Source organism: Dromaius novaehollandiae, chromosome 2 (assembly GCF_036370855.1).
Source record: "Dromaius novaehollandiae isolate bDroNov1 chromosome 2, bDroNov1.hap1, whole genome shotgun sequence".
In the NCBI taxonomy this organism is placed as follows: Eukaryota; Metazoa; Chordata; class Aves; order Casuariiformes; family Dromaiidae; genus Dromaius; species Dromaius novaehollandiae.
This window is the reverse complement of record NC_088099.1, coordinates 139,272,080-139,297,021: the sequence shown is the minus strand read 5'-3', so window position 1 is coordinate 139,297,021 and position 24,942 is coordinate 139,272,080. Positions and strand designations below refer to the sequence as shown.

General features: G+C 40.2%; 1 protein-coding gene across 16 annotated transcripts in view; it reads left to right on the top strand.

Moving 5' to 3' along the window:
• DTNA (dystrobrevin alpha) overlaps positions 1–24,942 on the top strand; it is a 230,041-nt gene that overhangs the window by 156,515 nt on the left and 48,584 nt on the right. For all 16 annotated transcript variants that reach the window (XM_064507580.1, XM_064507579.1, XM_064507583.1 and 13 more), the window contains 6 exons: positions 4,326–4,539; positions 11,868–11,953; positions 13,464–13,618; positions 18,711–18,816; positions 21,296–21,462; positions 23,909–24,033. In XM_064507580.1, the coding sequence (XP_064363650.1) occupies positions 4,326–4,539; positions 11,868–11,953; positions 13,464–13,618; positions 18,711–18,816; positions 21,296–21,462; positions 23,909–24,033 (853 nt within the window). The remainder of the gene's footprint in view (positions 1–4,325; positions 4,540–11,867; positions 11,954–13,463; positions 13,619–18,710; positions 18,817–21,295; positions 21,463–23,908; positions 24,034–24,942) is intronic.

The window sequence follows — 24,942 nt, the reverse complement described above, 5'->3', positions numbered from 1 at the left end:
TACTGTAGAAAATGGGTAGCAGAGAGGATGGAAATTAAAATGCAGATGGAAATTAAAATTAAATGAATGTAACCTTGTGCAAAGTTTGCAGAGTTGGTGTTCTGTAATTACACTAAAAAAAAGTGCAAGGCTACAGATATTTTGTTAGCTGTAGATTAAAACTGGCATAAATTCCTAGTAGTACAAATGAATAGAGTAGAGTTTGCAAGGGCCCATGTTTTCCTCTGCCTTTGCCCGGTGTTGGTAGGTTGACTTTGCAGCATGATGCAGTATGTAAGAGTCTGCATATTATCTAAGTAAACTTCAAAAAAAATAGGATTCTGGGTGGTGACTAGGGTACTACATCTAATTGCAATCTGTGCAAGGCCAAGGTATTTGGAACAAGAGGCTGTGACTATGACATGATCTGGTAGCTCTTCTTACAGATTAAAATATTTATTGCTCATATTTCACATAAAACCTAAATTATTCTAGGCCATGTAATAGTCAGAACAGAAAAGACAGCTTCTCTTAATGTTTAAAGAAAAAGGAGTGGGATTCATCTTGGTTAATTTTACTAGACCTGAAGTTATTTATCTCATGTAAACTTGTTGCTTTAGGCTTTCTCTGTGGTCAAAAGAGTAATAGTGGTACTTTTGAGGAACTGTTCATCCCACCTGTCTCCGAACAACTGCTGGAAAATGCCCTTTTCTTTCGCTGATGTTAGAGGAAGCCTTGAGCACCAGGTGACACTAGATACCCAATTTTTGCCATTCAAGTTTAGATGAAGTTAATTCTTGTCCATAACAACCAACTTAAATAAAGCGCAGAGACTTGAGTTCTCTGTACAACAGTATAACAAACTGTCCCTGTGATTTTGAGCTAGTCATTTAAACAGATATATTCAAAATTAGCAGAGCAGGTGTAAAAGCCTGCTTTTTGTCCATCTTTCATTTTCTGCATGCAGAAAGTATTACTTTCCAGCCTCTGTAAAGAGGTTTGAAATTCGTGAGTAAAATATGAAAGAAAATTGTGCAGTAGGATTGTTGTTTATTCAGCTTCAAGTGGAACCAAAGTGTTTCTGAAAAAAAGGTCCAAGTAAAATTATTTATAGTACAAATGCACAGTAATTCCTCAAGACTAATGTTTTATGGTGGGTGGGAGACTGTCACTGCAATATAATTTCCAATAAGTAATTTTCTTAGGCTTGTGCCCTATCTTTGTGGCATACCAATGAATATCAGAATAGTCAGTGAGACTTTCAGGTTAAAGTTAACACTACAGCCAATATTTTTTCCCTGAAATGTGTTAGTGTGCAGATATTCTTAGCCACCTCTGCTAGCCTCTGGATATCTACATTCCGAGGACCAGCATCAAAACTAACTCTGGATAAGACTGTTTTCTTAGGAATATGATATTAGTGGGAAAAGAAGAAACCCATGAAAATCAGACAGCCTCTTAAAATCAGTATTGGATCATGTGAAGAATAAAGACACCAAGCCCTATTTCAGCTTCACTCCTTATGCCAGGCATTTTCCTCCATGATCTGTTGTTCAGGTGCTTTTTACTACTAGGGTATAGTTATTAAAGTGAAATCGCTGTGTGCCATTATCACTGTTAGGGAGTCCAGATGTCTGGTTCATCCTCCTTGGATGTTCCCTTGTCAATGCTAAGGACATCTTTGCTGTTCCCCCTGACTGCAGGAGTAAATCAGACAAACATATGGTAAGAACAACAGCCTCATTCTTTTGTTCCTCTGTGCTGATCAGGTTCAGAGCTGACCGCAAGGTACCCCTGAACAGCCCTGATGACATGGGTTGTTGTCCTTTATATTCCCTTTTTTCCCTCCCATGTTCTTCCCCTCTACCACCCTTATCCACTCTCAAATAAACAGCCTGTCCATGTTTATTCTTTTCCCATTTGCTTCGATTTTGCTGATTTTTCATCCTTATTTGGTACTTGTGATATTATTGCCCTGGTAATTTCTGCCTTGGTTAGCAATTCCATTAAGCTAGTACCCCCATTGATGCTGTTTCTAAGGTTGCTATCTTTTTAGCATAGCCTCAAGTCAAGGTTAGCCATCTGCATATATATTTCTTCCTTTTTGCTATCTGTAATGCCTTATGATTTCTTGTGTTGTTATCTTTTGAGTGTAGCTACAGGTCATGTTTGACCATCTGCACACATATCCTAATACGCAGAAACCAGCCTGGTGAAACTGCTGGTGGAAGCACCTGCTCCTTGATCTACTTAGTCTGAATTACCAGAAAGACCGTCCTCAGAGCCAGTGGCAGCTAGAACTTGACTGAAACACCATGCTTAGCCTTCTGCTTTCTGCCTACGCTTCCCCTCTTAATAAGACCACAAAATATGTGCACGTATTCCAGGCCTGTTGCTGCATCTTTGGCATGTAGCTCCGTATTTCTTACTTGATTGCCTTCCCGTGGTGGTCCCGAGTAGGAAACAGACATTAATTCTTTTCTCTGGGACCACACAATGACCTGGTTTCTGGTGACTTCTCTTCTTCCCTACCTAATCTGGCCTTTGGGCTTATTTACTGGCCATGTAGGGAAGCTTCCTCAGAGAGAGTCAACTATTATGGCTGTCCCATTTACCCAGATTACCTTAGAGACAACTTGACAGTGAAAAGCATTTGGTTGAATGGGAACGGGAATGGCTGCTTTAAAAGTATCTGAGGTTTATGCCAGAATTTTTACTCAGAAGATGCTCCTTACTTAGACTGAAAGAAAGGAAGAGTTCAGAGGTTGTGTGCTCCACCTAACTGGCTTAATTCAGGAGAAGACTCTCAGACATCCTCCTGACAGCATACAAGGTCACATGTAAAAGTTTCCTTTTAATACAAAGGCCAGACAAACGATTAGGTGTCTCCGTGGAACTGTATCTTGCAGTTTTTCCCAATTACTTGCTGATGAATAGTAAGAAGTAGAAAACTGCTGTATCTGATGCCAAAAGCAGTTGCTGTTGCTGTTGCCACTCACCTGCAATCTGTATCTTCCTCCATGGGCACTGCAGCCTAGACATGTGGCAGCAGGGCATTAGAGGTAATTTTTTTTCCTAAGGTAGACATAAAATAACCCAATCATGAGGAAAAATTGTAGACTAAGTAAAAAGATGGTATATCTAGTTTCATTTTTCTAGGTAGTCTCAGCTTACATTTCTCTGCCACAAGACGACCATGTCACATTACAGCCTTCAAGACACTGACTGGAAACCAAGCAAGTAAAAATATAATGATAATTATTAGAATTAAATTTCTCTGTCCACCATAAAATGCATCTCCTCCAAGATTCAGGTGATGCTGAATATGTCATAAGACATAGCACCACACTAAGTAATAAGAATTATACAGCACTTTCTCCTGTAATAAAGAGAATTTACACCTTGAACCTCATGATTTGTTTCGTATTGGCAGTTCAGTAGGAAAGTAGGCAATACTCAAGATAAAAAAAGTGATTCTTTGAGTTCAGGTTTGAACTAAATCCAAATTTTGAATGAGTGTAGTTTTTTTAATGTTTGGCATGGTCCACCACTTTTAGAAATGACAATCTGTTGCAAGTTGATCATATTGTCAAAATAACAATGCTATGCAAATAGGATTTCTGTTTGGATACAATATGAGGGATGAACAGAGATTGTCCTTTAAGCTGTCCTCCCAGGCAAAAACAGCCCCCATGAAATTCAGCTTAGCCAAGGACTTTATCAGAGAAAGAGATTTAACAAATCACTTGGTAACTGTATTTAAAAGACCAAAATAGGACTTTAGGATCACTTCTTCACATGTTCTTTTTTTAAATGTAGCTTGTCTGCCCTGACTCAATTATAATTCTTTTTCTGTAAAATATTTTGCTTTTGGTACAAAAAGCTGAAGAAAATTTTCAAAAATGCCCATGGCAGTAGATATTAAGCAGTTAGTATTCCTAGGATCTTCTGAAAAATCCATCTGCTATGCAAATTAATGCCTCAGAGTAATTTCTGAACGGGTATTCATAGAGCCATGGTTCAGAAAAACTATTAGCATATGCTTACCTTCCACTGATTTCAGTAGGTTATAGATTTTTACTTGACTACTTTATACAATAAGGAGTGGTTTCCTGAACCGAAGCTGTACTCGTTACAACTCAGAATATCAATAAATTGGTTGCTTATTAACAGATTTGAGTTGTCTTTGCTCTTTTCCCCACCTCTCTCTGAGTTTAAATCTTTAAATTTTGTTCATCAAGTACTTCTCAAGCACAGTCCACATTATTGTAGGATGAGATGACTCTTTTTCTCAGTTGTTTTCAGGAGTGTGTGTCGCTGATGACTCTGTGTCTGCTGTACCCTAGTGCACCTGGTGGACATCTGGAATGTGATAGAAGCGTTGCGAGAAAATGCCCTTAACAACCTGGATCCCAACATAGAACTGAATGTGGCTCGCCTCGAAGCTGTGATCTCAACTATTTTCTACCAGCTCAACAAGCGGATGCCGACTACCCACCAGATCAACGTGGAGCAATCTATCAGCTTACTGCTCAACTTTTTGCTAGCAGCCTTTGATCCGTAAGTTTGTGTGCTTCCTTCCTTTCCTGACTTGCTCTGGAAATACCTTTGAAAAACAGTTGAACAAGCTAAAATTTCTGACCCAAATACTGAACATGTGAATAGTTCTAACTAGAGACAGAAACTAAAATTAAGGACCTCTACTTTCACTTCTGCTGAGCCAAAGTCAGAACAACTCTGTTTTGATCTAGTTACTCAGACTTGTTCCAGATGTTATTAAAGGACAATTATCTACAGGTACAAATTTACTTCTGCTTCTAATCTGCATTGTTACTTATTGACATACCAGTGGCTGACACCACCACAATGATTCTATAGCACTGACATGGGTTAATAACTCATTATTTTGAGACAACTTACTTCCCTTCAAATTCTTGCAGCTGTAAGCAATTTTCTTCTGGCTCATGCCAGTGCAGCATGGTTTCGAGCCCATGGCAGAAGCAGGGTAAAGATCTGGAGTTGGCAGTGAAATGCATGTTGTAGATTACTGCATGGGAGCTGTATTGCAAAAAGGATGTGTTTAAGATAGAGTGAGCTACTTACCTTACAGGAATACTGTGTATACATATTAGCGTTACTGAAGGAATAGACATCAGCCTATATTTGAAATCTGCAAAACCAAACAACTGAGAACCATGGTTAAGTCTGAAAGACGCAAATTACCTAAAAAAGCCTTTTTATGGCTTATATTTAGAAAATTCACCAGCTGAAAATATTGGCCACGAAGATTAAAATAAAGATCCTTCCCTTCTCCCCTTCTCTCTTTCCCATCCTCTCGCTTGACGGACTTCTTGCTTGGTATTGTGCGCCTTTCAGAGCCAGATCAACCAGTCCAGCTTAGTCACCATGGCAACAGCTGAGCAAAAAAGTAGTCGTTCCACATGAGAGGGCTGCAGAGGCACCCTGTGCCTGCACGCAACCTCCCCTCCAGCCCCTCAGAGGGAAGAAAAAGAGAAGTCAGTCGCTTGTGAAACTCTGGCCTTCAGGAATATTTTTTATCACCTCAAGGGCAGTAAAACAAGGAACAGGCATTTTAATTTATACAGTTGTGGCTGTGACAAGAACGCTAAAGGAAAAGGAAAATGGCCAGGCACATGCATTGGTACATGCTGCAAGCAAACTGCTTCCTGACGGATAGGCACAGGGAAAGACCCAGGACCACAGTAGCAAGGTCTGTGATGACAGGCTTGCTTTGTAGCTCGCTGTAATGGGGGTAAAAATGTCAGCTAGACATCAAGGCTACTTACAGCAAAATAGAGAAAAAGATTTTATTCCCCTGTGCTGAAATAGTGAGTATACTTAAAAGGGCAAGGTTTTGCTTTCCCTGAAAACATCAGATGCTCTGTGTTTTGTGACCTATTTCTGGGCTCTTATCAGAAACTGCCAGGGGTGAGGAGAATGTAACTCTCGCTCAGTTCTCAGAGCAGCTCCTGCATCTGACTTGCTGCCTCTGAGCTGGGTGCACAGCACGCATTTCCCAGAAGGACAGAGAGACCCTAAGGATCCCCAGGAAGAGGCCTTCAGCTTTGGTATCCTATCTGTGATAGGAACGGGATGCGTATCACTGTTTTAAATACATCATATTGGTTGAGTTGAGATTCAGCTGAGTTGAGATCCAGTTCCAGTCTAAGACAGCTAAGTTCACATGTCTGTGTGTGAGCTGTGTGTCTTTATTTTCTTTATAGTCAAAGAAAACTTACTTGGTGTAGTTTGTTGAGCCCAGGGAGTGATTCAGCTTATCAACAGAGCTTGTCTGCTCCCTTGGCTTCACAGAGATCAGTATCAACTAGATCTCTCTTTATTATAATGGGATGTTGGCCACCTATCACAAATATAGATGTGTTTGAGAATCAGTGTCTGATTCTCAGTGTCTGAGTCCCAGCATTAGTATGATCCAGATAATCTATGTTTTGGGTCAGGTGTTTCTTTAGCCTGCAGCCCAGACCACTGATGGTCCAGATTTCCCAGTATCTGAGCGGGATGGCTCCTACATGCTAGAGGGGATAATGTGAGAGCTGTTTTGGATCTTAACAGATCTGACATCTCTGCTTCCTATGTGGCTACTTTCCTGCTGCTCTCTGCAGTAGACAAGAAAGGTCCTTCTCTGCTGAAGGCTACAAGTCAGTAGAGGAAGGAGCAAGGTCTTTTCTTGTATTCCCAAGCTCACAGAGAAGCAAACATTGCATATAGGGGAAAAAAGGCATGGAAGGGAGAGGCCGAAGTCTTTTTCTCATTTTTGCTCCCCCATTTAGAGAAACTGGACAGTTAAACTAATTTGCCTGCACTCTTTTCTGATTAAAAAAAAGGGGGGGATTACTTTGTACGCACTAAAATCACAATATTCACTCCTAAAATAATCCTGCTATCTCTTCTGTTTCTTAACCTTGTGTTTTCAGCAAATGGTTGACCTGTCAAAGCATGCTATGCAAGGCTTCCGGGATGTTACTGAAGAATTATTTTTTCTCTTTATTAATGAATGTTAAGATGATCACATTTGATTCTATAAATTCAACCAGACAAAAACAAAAAAACCCTGAAGATCATAAAAAATGAAAAACAGTCTTCTAAGGCCAAAACAGCTTAATAGCTCTTCAGTATAAATGAGAAGGCTGTCCTAAGTGATCACAGACTTTTTTTCACAAACAGTGAACAGAGTGAGAAGGTTGGGCTTTCAAGAAGCTGGACAAAAACATGCCTAATTTACATTTAGCTGCACATGTGGGCAATAGCTTTTGCTCCAAGGAATAAGGTTACTAACTGGAGTTGTGAAATAATAGCATACTTCCTTCACACGATTACGTACAGCAAGATGGCAAGCACAAACCTCTGAAAATTTCAGCCCAGGCCTTTGTCAAAGCCTCACTAGCTGACTAGGTGGAGTATCAGCCTCATCAAGTAAAGCAGGTCCTAAAAAGGCTGGTTTTAAACAGACTGTAAATATTCTGTGCTAGATCATCTTCAGCACTTACTCGCTATCACAGTACCACTACTCTTGCCGCAAAGTTTAACTGACAAGGAGATAACAGCTAATTTTTCCTGTCACTTGATGTACTTGTGTTAAGAATGGAGCTGTGAGCTCTGAGCTATGAAACTCACAAAATCCAAATGCTGGGGCTTGACTTCTACAAAGAAAAGATGAAATATTCATGCAATTTTTTAATCAAATGTGCATTAGAATCATATGGAAGTCAAAGTGTAAAGATGTTCAGTACCTGTATTGGAAACCACTTCTTGTTAGTCTGTCTATTTGAAGCTGCAGAATGTTTAATTCCCTCTCTTCTCCACCTTTGCTCATCACTGGAAATGATACAGTCCAGTTGGCCTTTTAGAAAGAAGTCCTGCAAAAAGTACATTTCAGAGATTTGCTTTTTACACATTTGACTCTGCTAAATGAAAGAGTTCTGCTTGATTCCAATGATTTCCTTACTGGAATCTGTTTGGAAGAATGGGAATTTTTAATTATAGCCTCTGACAATTCCGAGTTCCCCACCATAATTAAGGTGGGTGGTAGGAATCCCGAAGAAATTTTGTTACTTTTGGAAAAGATAACTTAAAGAGCTGGGGGACCACCATGGAAAATTTTATACTTCATGCCTAGTTAATGAGAAAAATTGTATTTTCTCAGTGCCCATTTAATGGGACATGTTAGCTACTTGTAAAGATATGATGTTATCTCTTTGTAGTTTTCCCCACCAGGTTTTCCCTTACAGCTGTCTCAGTATGAGTATTGCTAGAAATCTTTACAAATGCTGGTGTCATTCAGTACCACTCTTATTGCTGAACTAAAAGGCTACATATTCAAGCCCTAAATTTGGACTTAGCCTTAACTGGTCTATGGATTCTATCAGGCAGTCTATAGGGCTTCCTTGCTCTGGAGAGAGGCTGTCTCTCTCTATAGGCATACACTTAAAGAGGGAACTGTCTGCTCTGCTCCGGTGTCTAAAAGCATATATTATTTTTTGCCTTTTTTTTTCTTTTTGTCCCAAGCAGCAGGAGATAACCTTAGTGCCCCAGCCACCATTCTCCTTTCTAAGTACTCTGTCCCTTATTTTTGCTAAGTACATATCAACTTCAAGATTTGCCTTTGCCATCATTAATGCACCTAGTGCTTTTCTGTAGGGATCTGAAGGGTAACTTCAGTATGAGAGGTGTTATATAAAACCAAAATACTTTCTGTCCTCTCCTATTTCCACTAGTAAAATTTATATCTCTTTGCATTAGCCAGCCTAAAGCTTCACTCAGGGAATGCTGAGTTCAATAGAGAACTGCATGCTGCTGTCAGCCACTGCCTCAGCATCTGCTTTTATGCAGCAGCACTTCAGTAAAGCAGCCTGAGTACTGCCAATCAAGGAGATCTGTAGTGCTTAGCAGTAGCTTAGGGCATTTCTGGATCCAAGTGATATTGGAAAGTCTTCAGCCCCAGTATCCTGCCCGTTCATCAGTCATATATATTTATACATGCATGTATGTATATGTATGCACACACACGTGAATACACATATATTTCAGGGGGCAAATTGAATTTATACTGGCTTTAGTGATGGTTTTGTGAATACAAATGTCTGATACAAAATACAGTGTCAAAACTAATCAACCCAAACTGAGAGATTGAAGAGATAAATGAAATCTTCACTATTTCTATTCCATAACTGTTTGAATGTGAGAAAAAACAATGGCTCTGGGGTGGAAAGCTGAAGGTGACTTGATGTGTCTGCCAGTGAAGAATATAATCCTGTTAGTAAATGTAGCTAAATCTACTGGGAAAAATATCTAAATCTGAAGCACTTCCACACGGGCATAATTTCTTCATCTAGTTCTTTCATTGCTTCTTAATAATGCAGTTGCTTCCACTGAGCATTTATTTTTCTGAACTCTAATAACTCTTTTAAAAGCAGATGATATACTGATGTATACTGAGTGCAGTGTATATCATGATATACACTGAGTGCAGAAAAATTGCCAAAGATCTGAAGGGTATCATGCGCAAAAAGAACACAAAAGGACCAAATTCTCTCAGCCATAGCTACAGCATTGCTAAGTGCTAGTTTGCACAAATGAGAATCTAGCCAATGAAGAATGGAAATACAAGAGACTGAAATAGATTCTGAGGTATTTATATTGTGATTTTAGTCTTACGGAGTCGGTCAGAGACAACACAATGGAATGAAAAAGAAAATGCGCACCAAGCCTAGCACTGAAGAACATAGTAAAGATAGTAAAGATTTATTTCTTAAATACTAAAGTAGTGAGTTTATTTATTTTTGTCTGCATCTCTAGTTGATTTTCTGACCAAAAGCAGAATTTTAAATTCATATAAAAATATTTAGAATTAATATTTAGAATCATGTGTTATGCTGAGCTGGAACTAAATCCAGTTCACTGAACCGTAAAGGCTATTAGCTAGCCAAGCTTAGGGAACTGACTCATTTTGTAAAGTCTGAGTGACTTACAGTGAATATAGCAGTGAGGCATGTAGCATGCTTTAATATACCCAAATGAAAATAACATTCATGCCTACTACATATGCTACTGTGTTAGTTTGGTTTGGGGTAAGCACAGAGATATAGCAAAAGGCTCTGTGTCTTTCCAGAATCGGTTACCTTTTTGTCCTGATCAGATGCAATTTTCTTCGTTAAAATTATGAGTGACAAGCAACAGAGTAATTTCATAAATATTGATGGAGAGCTAAATTTCCATATATTGCTGTTGCCAGTGCAGTTAGAGAATCTTATGCAAGAGATAATTATATCTATTTTAATAGGAAATCCCTTATAGATATAATGTCCCCTAATAGAGTAGAGCCCGAAGGTCACAGAAACTCCACTTCTATAAAATGACACAAAATCTTATCATCTGGTCCCATTATTAGCCCTATCAGTAGGATCTGAAAGGAGAAATGGTTGCCATTGGATTTAGCTGGCAAATACTGGCTGACAATGTCTGTTTTTTAAAATCACGGTGACAATGTGTCATCTATGATATCATTAAACAGACATATACAAAGCTATTAAATAATGCTAAGGAGTATGAAAGATAAATAAATGTTGCTCCAGTGCAACAGTTGACTGTGACTGCCTTATAGGAAGACTCTGAAAACTCCAAGAAAAAACACACATTTCAACATTTTGATGCCAAAAAAATGAGTATTAAAAAGCAGATGAACTTCAGAGTACATGTTCATTTTCACCCTCTGGAAGGGATTGAATATTATAACATTTTCATTCTGCCATTCCTGTGGACACTCTGTACTTAGTTTTGCCTAAACAGAAGGTGTAGGTCAGGAGTAAGGAGTGCCTTGCACTGTGTGATGGAGTATATTACTTATGCAGTTAGATTATAGCAAGGTTTCTGTAACGGCAGATAATCACTGGGGTCCATCCTGACTATGGAGGGAGAATGGGAGGGGACGGCAAGAGGAGCAATGAAGTTATGAATGACGTTCATGTTGAATGAAGAGGTCAGCAATGCGTTAAAGGTAACGCAGAGTGTCCTGAGAGTGCAATTCTCCTTCCAGGAGAAAAAAAAGTCTTTTGCCTTCACTGGATCATGACTGGATTTATAGGAAAATGTATAGCTTTTTGCCTCTATGGCATACTGTTGTGTGTATTTGAGGTTTAATAACGTTATTCATTTTAGGTTGAAAGGCTTAATAACGTTATTCATTTTCAGTTGAAAATAGCAGACATGCAAGCCAGAGGAGGGCCAGGCATAGCCACAGTTTGATCAAACTGGGGGCAAGACTCTTCTGCATATCACAGCAAACACCCTTTGCTCATTCTGGATGCAGGTTCATTGCCCACTTTTCAACAAAATTCTTGCTACAAATTCATGGAAGTCATGTGTATCATTTAAAAGGCAATTGTTGGGACTTATTAAGGGGTACAATAGCCAACTTGTGCAATCATGTGATCCTCTTTTGCTTTGTTCAGTTTTTTTCCCCAGAGTGTTGATTTTTGCAATCATTTGCAATCTTCTAGGGACAGAAGATACACAATGCACTTAGGATAGGGAGGCCATGATTGTGGCAGGTGCCTTTCAGTGCTACTATAGCACAAGTAGCAGGAATACTAATCATCTCAACACATAATGAGATAAGGAGCTTAATACTGAGATTCATATACCCCAATATATCTAGTCTGAAATCTTCACAGAACAATGTGCTGATGTGCTCTATATTCCCACAAAACAAACGTTTATTTTAAAGGTCTTACATCTTCATATGTGAATCGTCATATAGTGTGCATTACAATATGTCATGTCGATGATACACACTTTAAATGGAATGCTGTCCTTATTACAAAATATGACGCCTTTCTACTGTTGAACAGGGAAGGACATGGTAAAATTTCCGTTTTTGCTGTCAAAATGGCCTTGGCGACTCTATGTGGAGGAAAGATCATGGATAAATTAAGATGTAAGTCTTCTGGGGGGCATATTTACCTGCCTATTGTTGTACTTGGAGAGTTAACGGTACAGATAGGAAAACAGGGAATTAGAGTAAGTTATAGTTTCATAGCTGGGTTTGGGATCTGAGCTAGCTACACCTCCAAGTCCAGCTGATTATTTGACTGAGCTTCACAGCACACTTTATAGTTTTGAAGACTAGTCACATATATTCTAGTTCTGACTGGTGAAAAATTGATGTTTTCTTTGGGATGATTCAGGGTATAGTCAGATACCTCAAATGTTCAACATCATGAACCATCACTTAGCAATTTCTTCAGACTTTTTAAAATAATATCCCTCTCATTTCACACTTAAAAATACAATATTATTATGTATTATTTATATTTCTTCCCCTAGGGCACAAATTAATTCCATGTATTTTGCAGAATGGCTTCTCATTTCACAGGATCTCTTCCTAGTTCCCAAATGGCCAAGACAGTCTAGCTGGAGCAGCACTTTTCTATTTACTGCTATAATGTCTCTAGCTCAGGTCCAGAACACCATTTTCCAGACTTTTTGACCTAAGCATTAATGTCAATCTTCAGCTTCCTCTGAGCCTTCTACCACAGCCAGAGGAAATTAAGAAGTTTACAAACTGTTGTTGATTAGAGTTGACAAGTAGAGATTCCCAGATGCTAATTTAGGCTTCCAGGTTCGATGCCCTTTTTTGGTATATTATTTCTGTGTAGCTGTGCAAATAGAGGATGGCTGTACATGAACACAGTTTGTTCCCTAGGACAATTTAAGAATAAGGAGCAGTGTCTATCCAGTGGAAGGCTGGAGTATGATGCTGATTTTCTGTTAGCGGTTCCAGGGTCCTGTCCTTAGAATAGCCATTGCAGGTCCATGGAAAGGAAGCTGTTGCCATCACAGCTTGAAAAATGATAAATGTCCCTCAGTCTGTGATCCCTTGCTGAGCTTAGGATCCTTTTAAATAAGGGAAAAAGTGAAGTCTGAGAAAGGAGAAACATGCATCTCTGAAGTAATAAAACTTTGGGGTATTTTTATAAGTGAACAAAAACCAAAAAAGCTAATAAGTCAAATAATGCATTTCAAAGATTGTCAGTTTCTTGGGTGTTCAGAGCAATAAATAAGTTAATGAACTCATTGGCAAGATTTAGACATGGTAAACTGGCAATAGGCAAAAAGTTGATGATGCATATCTTGTCAAATTAGATCCCCCTTATCTGGTTAAATTACTGCCTCATGCAGTGCATGAGACTTCACTTAAAAAGAATGACCACACACAATGGAAGAAACAGGGATATTTTAATGCCAAAATAAGCTACTTTCTTATATCTGTCATTTTCTTTGGTTTCTGTTAAGTGGGGTTAAATTAAAGGTACAGTAGTACTGGATGTTTCCATAAGGAGAAATTGTTTATCACTTTTGGTTCAGGTCAACGTTATGAATTTAAGAACAAACCTGTAGCTCAGACTGAAGTAGCTTTATCTTTTTCTTGTCTTTTTCCCCCTCAGATATTTTCTCAATGATTTCAGACTCCAGTGGAGTGATGGTTTATGGCAGATATGACATGTTTCTGCGGGAGGTTCTCAAGCTGCCCACTGCTGTTTTCGAAGGGCCTTCATTTGGTTATACTGAGCAATCAGCAAAATCCTGTTTCTCGCAACAGGTAAGGAGAGAGCAAACATCCTAGAGAGCGGCTGTCAGTCACACCTCTAAGCAAACTGCAACCCTGTTCCTTTCCTACACGTACATGCATATTCACCCAGAAAGTGCATGGGTGGGCAGAGGGGAGATTCACATTTCTAACTTCTGGCACATTGGTTAGTTAGGGACATGTGCTAGGAAGCTAGTCTCTGTAGGATTCCCTATATAATTGTTTGAGAGAGAGGAGTTTAGCCAAAAAGTGATTCAGAACAGGAACCCAACTTAGATGTTCCTAAATTAGGGAGCCTGCGGAGACTAACCCCCTAATTTAAACACCTACGTTAGATTCTTACATTTAGGTGATGTGAATGCCCCAGGGCATGCAGTCCTTCACTGCAGTTGGTTGTTGTTATTACAAGCACATATGAGACCTCAACTTTATTAAGCCCAGCTCTCACCAAAATCAAGCTACATTGTTTAAATGAGGGGCTACACACACAGGAAGTTTGACAATGAATAGAAAATTCTCCCTTAAACCTTTACTGAAAATGAGAGTCAGTAGGCAATGCAATCATCTCCCAAATAACTTTAAGTAGTAGTGCTTGCATATTTGAAGATAATCTTGTTTCACAGAGGCAGATTTAAGCCACCACTTCATAGTATGTTGAAGAATTTATGTAGTGAAATGACTTTGGTAGTTTCATGTTAAAATAATAAAACGGTACTCTTGCTTGGCAGCAGCGCATTTGAGCCTTGAACACTAGACGTGGTATTAGTAAAGATCAGAAAGCAATTTCTCCTTCTTTCTTGGAAAATGTCATTCAGGCTTCAATTTCTATCTAGGCAGGCGTCAGAAATGGTGCTTTCCTTGACCTTTCATCCAAATAACAGCAAACCAGATATACAAAGCTGCTTTAAGAAACAAATAGTTTCCAAACAGGCACTAGATGGTTTGGTTCACGATCTCCATTTAAAGCTAATTATAGCTAGGTTTCTGGTTTATGTAGGTACACAGTGTATTTACAAAGAAGCCGGTTTGCATCTGTAGGCAGCCAAGCACATTTGTAAATCTAGACTAATATTTCATTTACAATCACTTAATTTAATTCTCATAAAGTGCTGCACCAGGCATGAACCAGAGTTTTGAAAAGAGACTCTAAACAACATACCCCTCTGATACTGTGATAAATGATACCCACAGAGTCTTAGTCACATCTTAGGTCATTCAGTCTTTCCTATCGTGCTTAGCATTATCAAAAATCGATACCTTGGGATAAGTTTGACACCTCCTATGTTGTTCTAAGCATTCATGAAATTCAAGTATTCCAATGGAGTTCTTTGGTCAGATAAAATAGAAACACATTTCTGAGTACAGGATTTTTCCTTACATTATTAACATGGCCCCATGTTCAAAGTTTCAAGTGAGGGAATTTCTTTCTGTTCCCTGTAGGTTGTACATCTAAAAGACCTCAGTATTAACATGTTCCTCCTGATATTCTAATGCATATTTGTTATTTTTATTGTTTCCATTTTCTTATAGTTTTAAGCCTCAAAATATCACTTTCCAGACAACCTTGTTTATTTCAGTGTGGCACAGCATCTAAAAAATGTGATTAGGTTGAAGAGTTCATTTGGAAAAAGAAAAGCTATCATGTTATCAGAGAAATGGCCGTACCACTCTATAATCTTTCCATGTGCCATCTAATGCAACATCCACTGGGAGCTTCAGACTTCAGCTACTGAGCTGTAATGTAGTAGTTTTGAAGGTTAAGCTCAGTTTTTAGCAGAGACTGACTTTAAGATTACTAGATCTGGTTAAAATTATTTTAAAATTAAATTATTTTAACTAGATCTAGTAATCTTTTAATTTAACTAATTAAAATTAGTTTACTATTAAAAATAATAATAAAACAGACTTTTCTTTGAAAACTAAACTATTAACTGTCTTCCAAAAGAAGGTTGACAGTTTTTCATTGCAGTACCTGAAAGACAGAAAAATTCAGACCTGGATCATCTCCTACTGTCTAGAAAAACTTTGAAATGACAGGTTCTGAGCAATTGGGATAATTCTGACTACCTTTTATCCACAGCTAGGAAGCTAGATTGATGGTATTATGGCTAATGCCATGTTTGAGCATTTACGTGTTACAGATTATTGGTACTGTTATCCATGGAAACACTTATGCATCTACTTCTAAACCTAGACCCTGCCTTCACTAGAACAGAACATTTGGGCATGTTTCTGACTGAATGCACATACTCTGCTGGGTAAATGAGACCTCTCACACATGTCCATGAATCTCCTTTTTTGTTCAGTACTTCAGTGCATTTTGAGTCAGTCTGGACCTAGTCAGTGTCCCTCCATGGAGTGAAAGGGGGAGTGAGCAGGTTGCTCAGGTATCCCCTGTTGTTTGCTCTCAGTGTGGATCACTTTTGCTTACCAGAAGCCTTTCAGCCCTCTAGTAGGTGTATTCTTCAATTTTCAGGGAAAAAAAAATTCTGTGAAGGATTTTCTGCTCAGGAAGTCAAATCCCTTTCAATTTGCAATCCATTTGGAGAGATGTTTGGTTGTTTCCCATTGCACTGATTTATTTGATTAAACCATGTATTTCCCTCTGTCTGTGAGCCACTACTAGAGGGAATGGTTGTTCAAAGTAGAAACTACAAGGTTTCCTCATAAGCAAATTTATGGAACAGAAATGCCAGAAGAAGTGATTTAATGTTTCAGAATACAGATCTGGCGCTCAAAAAGGAGTTTTATAGCCACCACTTTCCCCCATGGGGAGAATTAATGTGATATTATATTGCCTTCATACTAAAAAGTACTATTATAATAGAAAACGCTTCTCCTTTCTCTTTTTTTATCCCAAGCTAAAAAGATAGACGCTAACTTCATTTTGTTATCACTTGGCTAAGTGTTGTTCCACAAATCCAGACTCCATCTGCATGCAGCATATATTTAGAAAACAGCTTTCAGTTTCAACTTTCCCAGCAGCTGATAAAAAGCTGCAGGAGGAAAATATGCCTTTTATAATGTATGGAAATTGCTCTGCCGGTGTCCTTTTAAGAGACACTGCTCTCTCTAATCCATAAAATCGGTGACCACCAAAGGAGTTTGGCCATAAAGCTGTCAGGTAGGCCAAGTTGCTTTATTTAGTGCAAATCAGGTTTTAAATTATAGCTGCATTCAAAAGCTAATCCATTGTGGAAGAGCTGTCTTGTCTCCTGATTGCTTTTTCAGAGCAGTTCTGTGCCATCTTCAAGAGCAGAGAGAAGACTTCAGGCTGCTCTTTGCAATATGGGACATTGGATGACCCTTCCTTTCCTAGTTTTAGTTTTGCCTTTTCGCCCTCAGTTTTCAGTTCTGCTGCAGACAACACTGACATTTGCTGATGGCATTGGTCAGCAAAGCCATGCCAAACATCCACTGTAGATCTCCATCAGAAAGATCCTTTTCTGTAAGGTGATACTTAAAGCATAGGATTCTTATTAGGGAAATATTTATCCACTCTCCAAAAATGGGAAGACCATTCATATGATAAGCAGATGGTAGCTCTTCTGGTACTACACTGGCACAGACTGATTTGTGGGACTGGTACAGCTTTGATTACTCTTATAGGACTGCGTGTTTGGGCTTTCAGTCTGCAGGTTTTGTGGGAAAAGGTAGTATTTCAATGAGATCTAAAGCTCATATTCCAGCTATTTCTGTTCCTTAAAGGATGAAGAACACTGATCATCACAACTAGTCTGAAGTGTTTTCTCTTCTCTTAAGGGCAGAAATTTGTATATATTTCCCAATATCCTGCAATATTTCAACCTTGAAGCTGTTAGAGAATGAGATGTTGTCCAGTGATTCCTCCATGTGGAAGAGCAATGATTTTCTTTTCATCTGGCTGCAATTGTATATAAATGCTGGAAATCTCTATCTGGACATCTCAGCTTTTAAAGGCACTCCACAACACACAGAGATGATACCTGTTATTGCATAGCTGCTGTTTTTCTTCCTTATGGGGTAACCACAGTGCTTTAGCAAGTTAAAGCAGTATCTTACGCAATCAGATATGAAAATTTAGCAATCCCTCTGGATATAAGGATGCTACTTAAATATTTATGTCTATAAAGTATATCTGTGGGCATTCTCAACATGGCTCAATATTTTTGTATCTTAATTTCAGCTTCTGGTTTCTTAAGGACCCTCCATCCTTGACCAATCAGTAACTGTGTGGTTTAATACACACTGTATTGCCAGTATATCTCATAGGAAAGAGCAAGTATTTGTGGTGGACATATCAGGATGGAATATCACACATCTCAAAAACAACTGCACTAAGATTTGTGATGACTTTTTCCAGACATCTAAGAAACCTGAGCTCTTGGATTCCACTTTTAAAATCAACAGGGATATTTTAGAGTTGAAATCTCTTTGAAAGAGAATGGGGCATAGACCTTTAAGTACAGACAGGTCATGAACAGTCAGGTCAGCTGCAGTCCCTCAGTGTATGCAAATGCTTACAATGTCCCACAGTCAGAGCTCACCCATGACCACTTACCAAGGCTCAACAGACAAGCAGTAGTTTCTTAAATCACACTAACTCATTCTCCTGTGATGGTCTGTCCATACCCTACATTGTTTCTGAAATTATACCCCCTTGTCATTATTTTCTTTCATTTTGTCTGTTGGAGTAGTATCAGTCATTGTTTGTAGGGCTTTTCATTTGAAAATTGACAACACATACTAATACCTATATGCACGTGTATTTGTTATCTGGTACTCAAAACATTTAAGAACCTGATAAGTTGAATGTGAGCATTATTCACAAAGGAGCTTTAGTCAATGACTTTTCTGGAAGAGAGCCTTGAAGTGAATAAGAACTCAGTGTCACTCTCCCAGCCTCATGCCAAGGACTGCTAGTCATCATTAGTATACCTTGTAACTACTAAAAATAGTGTGTAAAGTCATTGGTAATATCAGTTGTTCTTTTTAGTAAATCAAAAGTTACAAGCAAACAGTATCTGAATTATGTTTCCAAGTGTTTTTATAAGAACAAGCTAAAAGCATTTTGATATGTCTGATTACTAATTTTTCATGCATGTTTGTTTGCTTATTTGAGCAGAAAAAAGTCACACTAAACACTTTCTTGGATACTCTCATGTCTGATCCCCCGCCACAGTGTCTAGTGTGGTTACCACTTCTTCATCGACTGGCAAATGTTGAAAACGGTAAGTAACAGCTGCTGCCCAAGAAAATAAGAGTTACAGCAGTAAAGTTTTGTGCAATGGTTTTCTCACTGTATGAATGGTTTTGTAGGAGCTATTGCACTGGGGTCATTGAATCCATGTGCTGTTTTTAAAGTCAGTGATAAAACATTTAAAGAATCCTATTGGTGATTCAGCCAGGAATGTGGCTTAATTTTTTCTGTGCTCCAGAAATTTTCCTGACCATGTCCTCTCCTCCTGTGCTCTGGATGAGCAAAGCGCAACAGGACTCGATCCATCAACACACTTACATTTGGTAAACAATCAAGGCCACAACTTTTAGTAGCTATGACATATGGCAGTAGAGAAGGAACAGCTTGGCGGTTTCCGTTCATGCAGTATACTTGGCAAGAGAAGTCCAGCGCAGTACAAAATAGCCAAAAGGTCCTTATGAAGGATCTCCTCTTAAGCTTACACTGCCAGACAGTATACTCAGAAAAGGAGAAAGGAAGTTCCAGATTCCTCCTTATCTTTTGCTTGTGTGGAGGATAAGGACTTAAATGTCTCTTTCTGCTCAAGTACCTTCTTCCCCCAAAATGAATAGATCTCCAATTTTAAGACGGGAAGGGACCAGGTTGCATGGTGCAGGTTGCATGTCCCTAGGCAGTAACATCTTTCTCAGCCTTGCGACTTCGTCTTGAGCACTTCGGGAAAAGTCAGCTCACAGACGCATGAATGTAGAGGCTCTCCAGCCAAACCCTTCAGGTACTGTCTCTGCAGAAGGACATAGACCATGGTACCACACTGAAACTGCAGGGACAGAGCTAGAAAGCCTGTGGATCTCTTTGCAGTGTGTGGCTACCAAATTGCAAACTCCGTATAGTTCCCTGCACAGTTCTGGAAGAGTTCCCCAGCACCAAATCAGCCTGCTTCTGCTGTCCAGAAAGGACCAACATTGCCAATACTGAATAGAAAAAAAAATGACAATACATGAATCCTTATCATCTTGTTTAGCTGGGTGTACTTGTTCCCAATGTGACGTTTCTTGCTTGTGATCATTAGGAGGAATTGGTGCTGACAGTCATTATTCCAACACTGTATATCTAGAAAAAGGAAAATTTAAAAACAGAGGACATTTATATAGAAAATGCTAAAAATATTAATTTAGAAATATAATAAACAAATGATTTTCTTGCCCTGTATTTTGCCTCAGAGGTTGTGTAAGCTTGTGTAAGCTTGTGTAAGGTGCTAGTTGAATATTCCTGGCTTGTTATTCCCTTGAAGGTTAACCTCTAGCATAACTGAAGCTTTAGGACACTGTAGGGAAAAAGAAGCGGGGGCAGGAGGCAGAAAACGTCATATATACTCACATTGTCAGAGAATAAAAATATTTGTAATGTACTGCCAACAAGAATATGGGGCTAAATAGGAAGTGGGGGTGCCCAGCTATTTTTCTGGTGCTGGAAGGAGAAGGAAGTTGTATTCATGTACCAAATCACCACTGCAGTTAGAGGCAACAAGGTGGGTAGGGTGATGTTGCCAAGTCCTTCTTGTCTGCAGTCCTAGCTATGAGTCCCACCTTCCTCAAGCTCTTGTCGTCCACCCCTGTCCCCCACCAGCTCTCTGCTGTTTCCCAGCCCTTTGTGCTGCAAATAAACCTGACACACTCTGCACTTACCACAAATCCTCCCAGATGGAGCCCTAAGACAGAAAAACAGAACATACCCGGGAGAAACAAGATGTACAGTACCCCTTGGTATATTTGGTACATGCTGTAGTGAGGAAAGAGGAAGAGAAAGGGCAGTATTGCCAGGAAAGTGGTTGAAAATGTTGTGGCTGGTGGATGAAGTTGCTGAGCTTTAATGTGCTCAGTCATTTGAATCCTCATTATAATCTGCTTCTGAGTGGAATAAAGAACAAGACCAACTTGGTCCCTTACATGGACCAATTTTCAAATTTAGGCATCCAAAGCTAAATTTTTAAATCCATATATAGATACCTAAATCCTGTCAGTTTTACAGATGAATCACAGGTAATTAGAAGAGGCCACTATATGCCTAAATCCACTTTGTGCTTCTGATAATCAGACACCTGAGTGTGACTTTTGCTCTGAGGCTCATTGCTTCAGCTGCTGACGCTACAGCCAGACTTCCCCGAGCAATGCGGCTACAAGGGTGAAGTGGCTTTTCTCAGTTAGATATTTCCTCTGTAATGTATTTGGTTAAACACTGTTTAAACACATTCTTTTGCTGCTGTGCCCAAGGGGTGGAGGCATCGATTCAGATGATAAATGTAGTAACTATTGCTTGTAGCTCAGAGAAGGCTCTTCGCGGCCGAGTCGAGCTCTCACAGGGCAGTCTCCGTGGGTCAGAGCTGCAGCTGGCACGCGTTGCCAGAAGTTGCTATAAACAAGGAAAGGGTTCGCTCCTCCGTTTGGGCTTTGTGAAATGTTTCCCCGCGGTGCCTCCAGCCAGCCTTACTGTGCGATGTCTCTCCGGCGCAGTCTTCCACCCCGTCGAGTGTTCGTACTGCCACAGCGAGAGCATGATGGGGTTTCGCTACCGGTGCCAGCAGTGCCACAATTACCAGCTCTGTCAGGACTGCTTCTGGAGAGGACACGCCAGCGGTTCCCACAGCAACCAGCACCAAATGAAAGAGTACACGTCATGGGTAAGGGCAGGCTCGCGCGCGTTGACCCCGCTGGCAGCGAGGAGCCTGCAGCCACCTGCCTCGGCGCCGCGGCCGGAGCCGGGGCATCCGCACACGGGAGCTGGCGGGAGAGAGCGGCGGTGGGAAGCGGCTTCCCTGAGGGCAGACCGGAGGCGCCGGGCAGCCCTGGGCTGCGCCGAGCGGCAGCACAGCAGAGCCGTGGTCGCAGTAAGGTTCCTCCTTCCCGCGGGACATGCGGTGAAGTAAGGCTCAGCCTGGCACTCTCCGCTTGGCGTGCTGCTGCCTGCGCGGGAATGACACGACGAATGCTTAACGCGCGTTCGTCAATATTTCCAGTCAAGTGGCTGCAGCATATGTGTAGCATTTGGTACCGGCCTGGCGCAGTAGGCTGGAGCGTGGTCACAGAGCCACCGCAGTGTTTGCTACAGGGGAAACCGTGCGTCGGCACTTCTCTCTGTTAAACAAAATAATGCAACACTTTTGCTAAGCTGACAGAGAAATATCAACAACTGCATCAACCTTCTCAGACAGGCACCCGCTGTGGGCGCCAAGCGCTCCGTGCACGGGAGCAAAATCCTGGCAGAAGCCCTCACTCACTGGGAAACCCCATCCTCCAGGGTCCGAAGCTAGAGACCATCAGCGGAGAAACTCTCAAATATGAGAAAAGTATATGGTTATATAAAAGGATGTGATGCATGCAGCCAAAACTCGTGTGCGTGCAGGGCTTTGCGTGTATTTTTTCACAAAGCTCACAAACAGTTGCAAGCCTCATCCTTTCAGCATCTGCCTTTCCGTTGCTGGAGCAGACAAGGGTTAAATTTAAGTGATTTGCTCTGTATGCCTGTCACATGGCCCTGCACTGCCTCCTAGCAGATCGGGGTCTGTAAATGTGTTAGTGGGTCCTAATTGCTTCTTGTTGCATAGACATGACTGACTTGAGTGTGGTCTCTGAATGAGGAAGTGCCCGATCCACAGCTCTTAGTCCTCTCCTAATAGCAACGTGTGCTGTAAAATTACTTCTTGCTGCAGCAAGAGAGCTGTAGTTATAGGCACGAAATCATTTCGAAACTTAGGATTTCTGCTCGGCAAAAGACAAAATGTGACTGCATGCCTAGCGGTTCCAAATGTTTTCCTTCAAGTTTGAAACTGCATTTCTGTAGTGTTATTAGCATTTGTTCAGAACAGGTTAGCGTTCTCCGTAAAGTTTCTCTATCGAGCTTCCCGTGCAGGTTGAATGTGTTCATGTACGCAGTGGAATTCAACTGATCTGTATTCAGAGTGAAATTGCATTTATAATGAAAAAGAGAGAAAGCTTGAATTTTACATATTTATATTGGAATTCTGTAATAGAAATATTTCATTATCTTGATTGCAGTAATAACTTTGTGGGAAGTGTGTGCATCTATAATACCATTCCTGTTAAGCTCTAAAAATATTTTAACATTTCAGCACATTAAACTATATTTTGGGGGAGGGTATGGGGTAAGAATCATTAGCCCCTGAATCCCAGAGAGGTGTGTTGAGTTCCCCAGGAGTCTCTCACAGAGCCTAGAGGAGATCCCAGATCTCCGAGCCCTGTGTAGTTGCAGGATCACCCTGGAAATCCTAGAAAAGGACATGTGATTGGGAAGATGGCTTTTTCTATTAACGTGTTCAATGTAAAGAATGTCTAAACAAAACTAGAAAGCAAAAAGTGGTGATTTTTTTTTTTTAGACTTGCACTGTTGGAAGGTTTGAGGCTGAAAAGCATGCTTTTTGCACAGAGCCGCTCAGTTTTTTGGTACCAATGGAAGTATTTCAGCCTCTTCTTGCTTGCTGTTGCCATGCGGGTACAATTCAGGCCATGTTGTGTCTGAAGTTTCGCTCTCCCCATTGCTTTCCCCAGTGTAGCAGGGGCCAGGGCATCTAGGGGAGGCAAGAGGGGAGCTTTGGATCAACAGCTAACAAGTACAGGACACTGAGGAAGGAAATACTGGTGAGGAGGAAAGAATATAAGAGCTTTGTATCTGGCCCATAACTAGAAAGGAAATTGTGTCTCATGCAGTATGTCTGTATGGACAGGCACAAATTTCTTCGGCTTGCACTCTAAGTTGGTGACGTGCAAGCCAGCTCCAGTCCAGAAGACTTTATCTCTGTGCTGTCCTTCACTGTTCAATATTACCCAAGTTACAGCATTGCAAAGAACCTATGGCAATCTGCATCTATCCTTATAGATATACCTTCCAGAGCCTACCTTAAGGGCCACTCACGGTAAGAGTAAACTGCAGCCAGTCTGCATCATCTTTGGCTTACTAGACTCTTGGGGCACTGGTGGGGAAGGGAAATGGAGGGTATAAGACTATATGAATATAAGCAGTAGAGCTACCTATTGTTTTGTGCTTCCTTTAGTAGAAACAGTGTGCACCTTACTTGTCCAGATTACCTCTTCCTTCCTTGTTCCTCCCAGAAATCACCTGCTAAGAAGCTAACTAATGCACTTAGCAAGTCTTTAAGCTGTGCTTCCAGCCGTGAACCTTTGCACCCAATGTTCCCTGACCAGCCTGAAAAACCTCTAAACCTGGCTCATATTGTGTAAGTATCTGTGTGCTGTAGAGAAAGTAAGCTTTGTTTGAGGTGTTGCTTACACCTAGTGTAGATAAGATAACACTGAGCAAAATGGAAGGTAGCTGTGTCAGATCAAGTTCAATACATCACAAATGCAAATTCACTGATAGAGGTATTTGGTATAAAAGTGTTCTTCTGTGTGACTTAACTTGAAAAGTCAGTGGAATACGTTCATATTACCCACACAAATACTGGGACACAACATTTGTGTATCCCCCTTCTCCTAGGAAGTGGAGAAGAAATATCCCTGCAATTTCATATAGTTCCAGGATTTAGCACTTTGGAATGTATTCATGCATAGGACATTCATTTTGTCACCTAGAGACAACTTCAGTGTAACTTCAGTGTAACTCCAAGTTAACTTCAAGTAACTTCAAGTACAACTTCAGTGTAACTCATGTATGTCTTACAATGAAGCACTAGAGAAAGGAGAAGCCTGACCGATTTGTTGAAATCGGTGTCAGTTCTCACTGACTTAAGTGGAACTGTGATTTCACCTGGCCCTGAAGACTAGCTATGTGATTCTGCTTAAGATTTGTGGCTTTAAGTATGAAGTAATTTGGAAAGGTTCCATTATCTTTAGAGTTTGATATCTTGGGGAAGCAAAAGCAGTGTTTGGTAAAGTAGTTTGTGTCATTAATTTTTCTCTGCAGGGATCAAGCAACTCAAAGCAGAGAGAAAATATAATTGTGCAGGATGGGGAAATCATCACTTCAGATGTTTTTTCTCTAAAGGGTGTCCACCATCTGTACTAGCAGTTGCTCACATTTTTTCATCTATCAGTTTGTTACCTTTGTTCCTTGGTTCCTTAAAAGAAAAGAAAGAAGTTACATTTCTCAAAGATTTCAGGAAAAATCAAGACATTGGTAGGAAAAA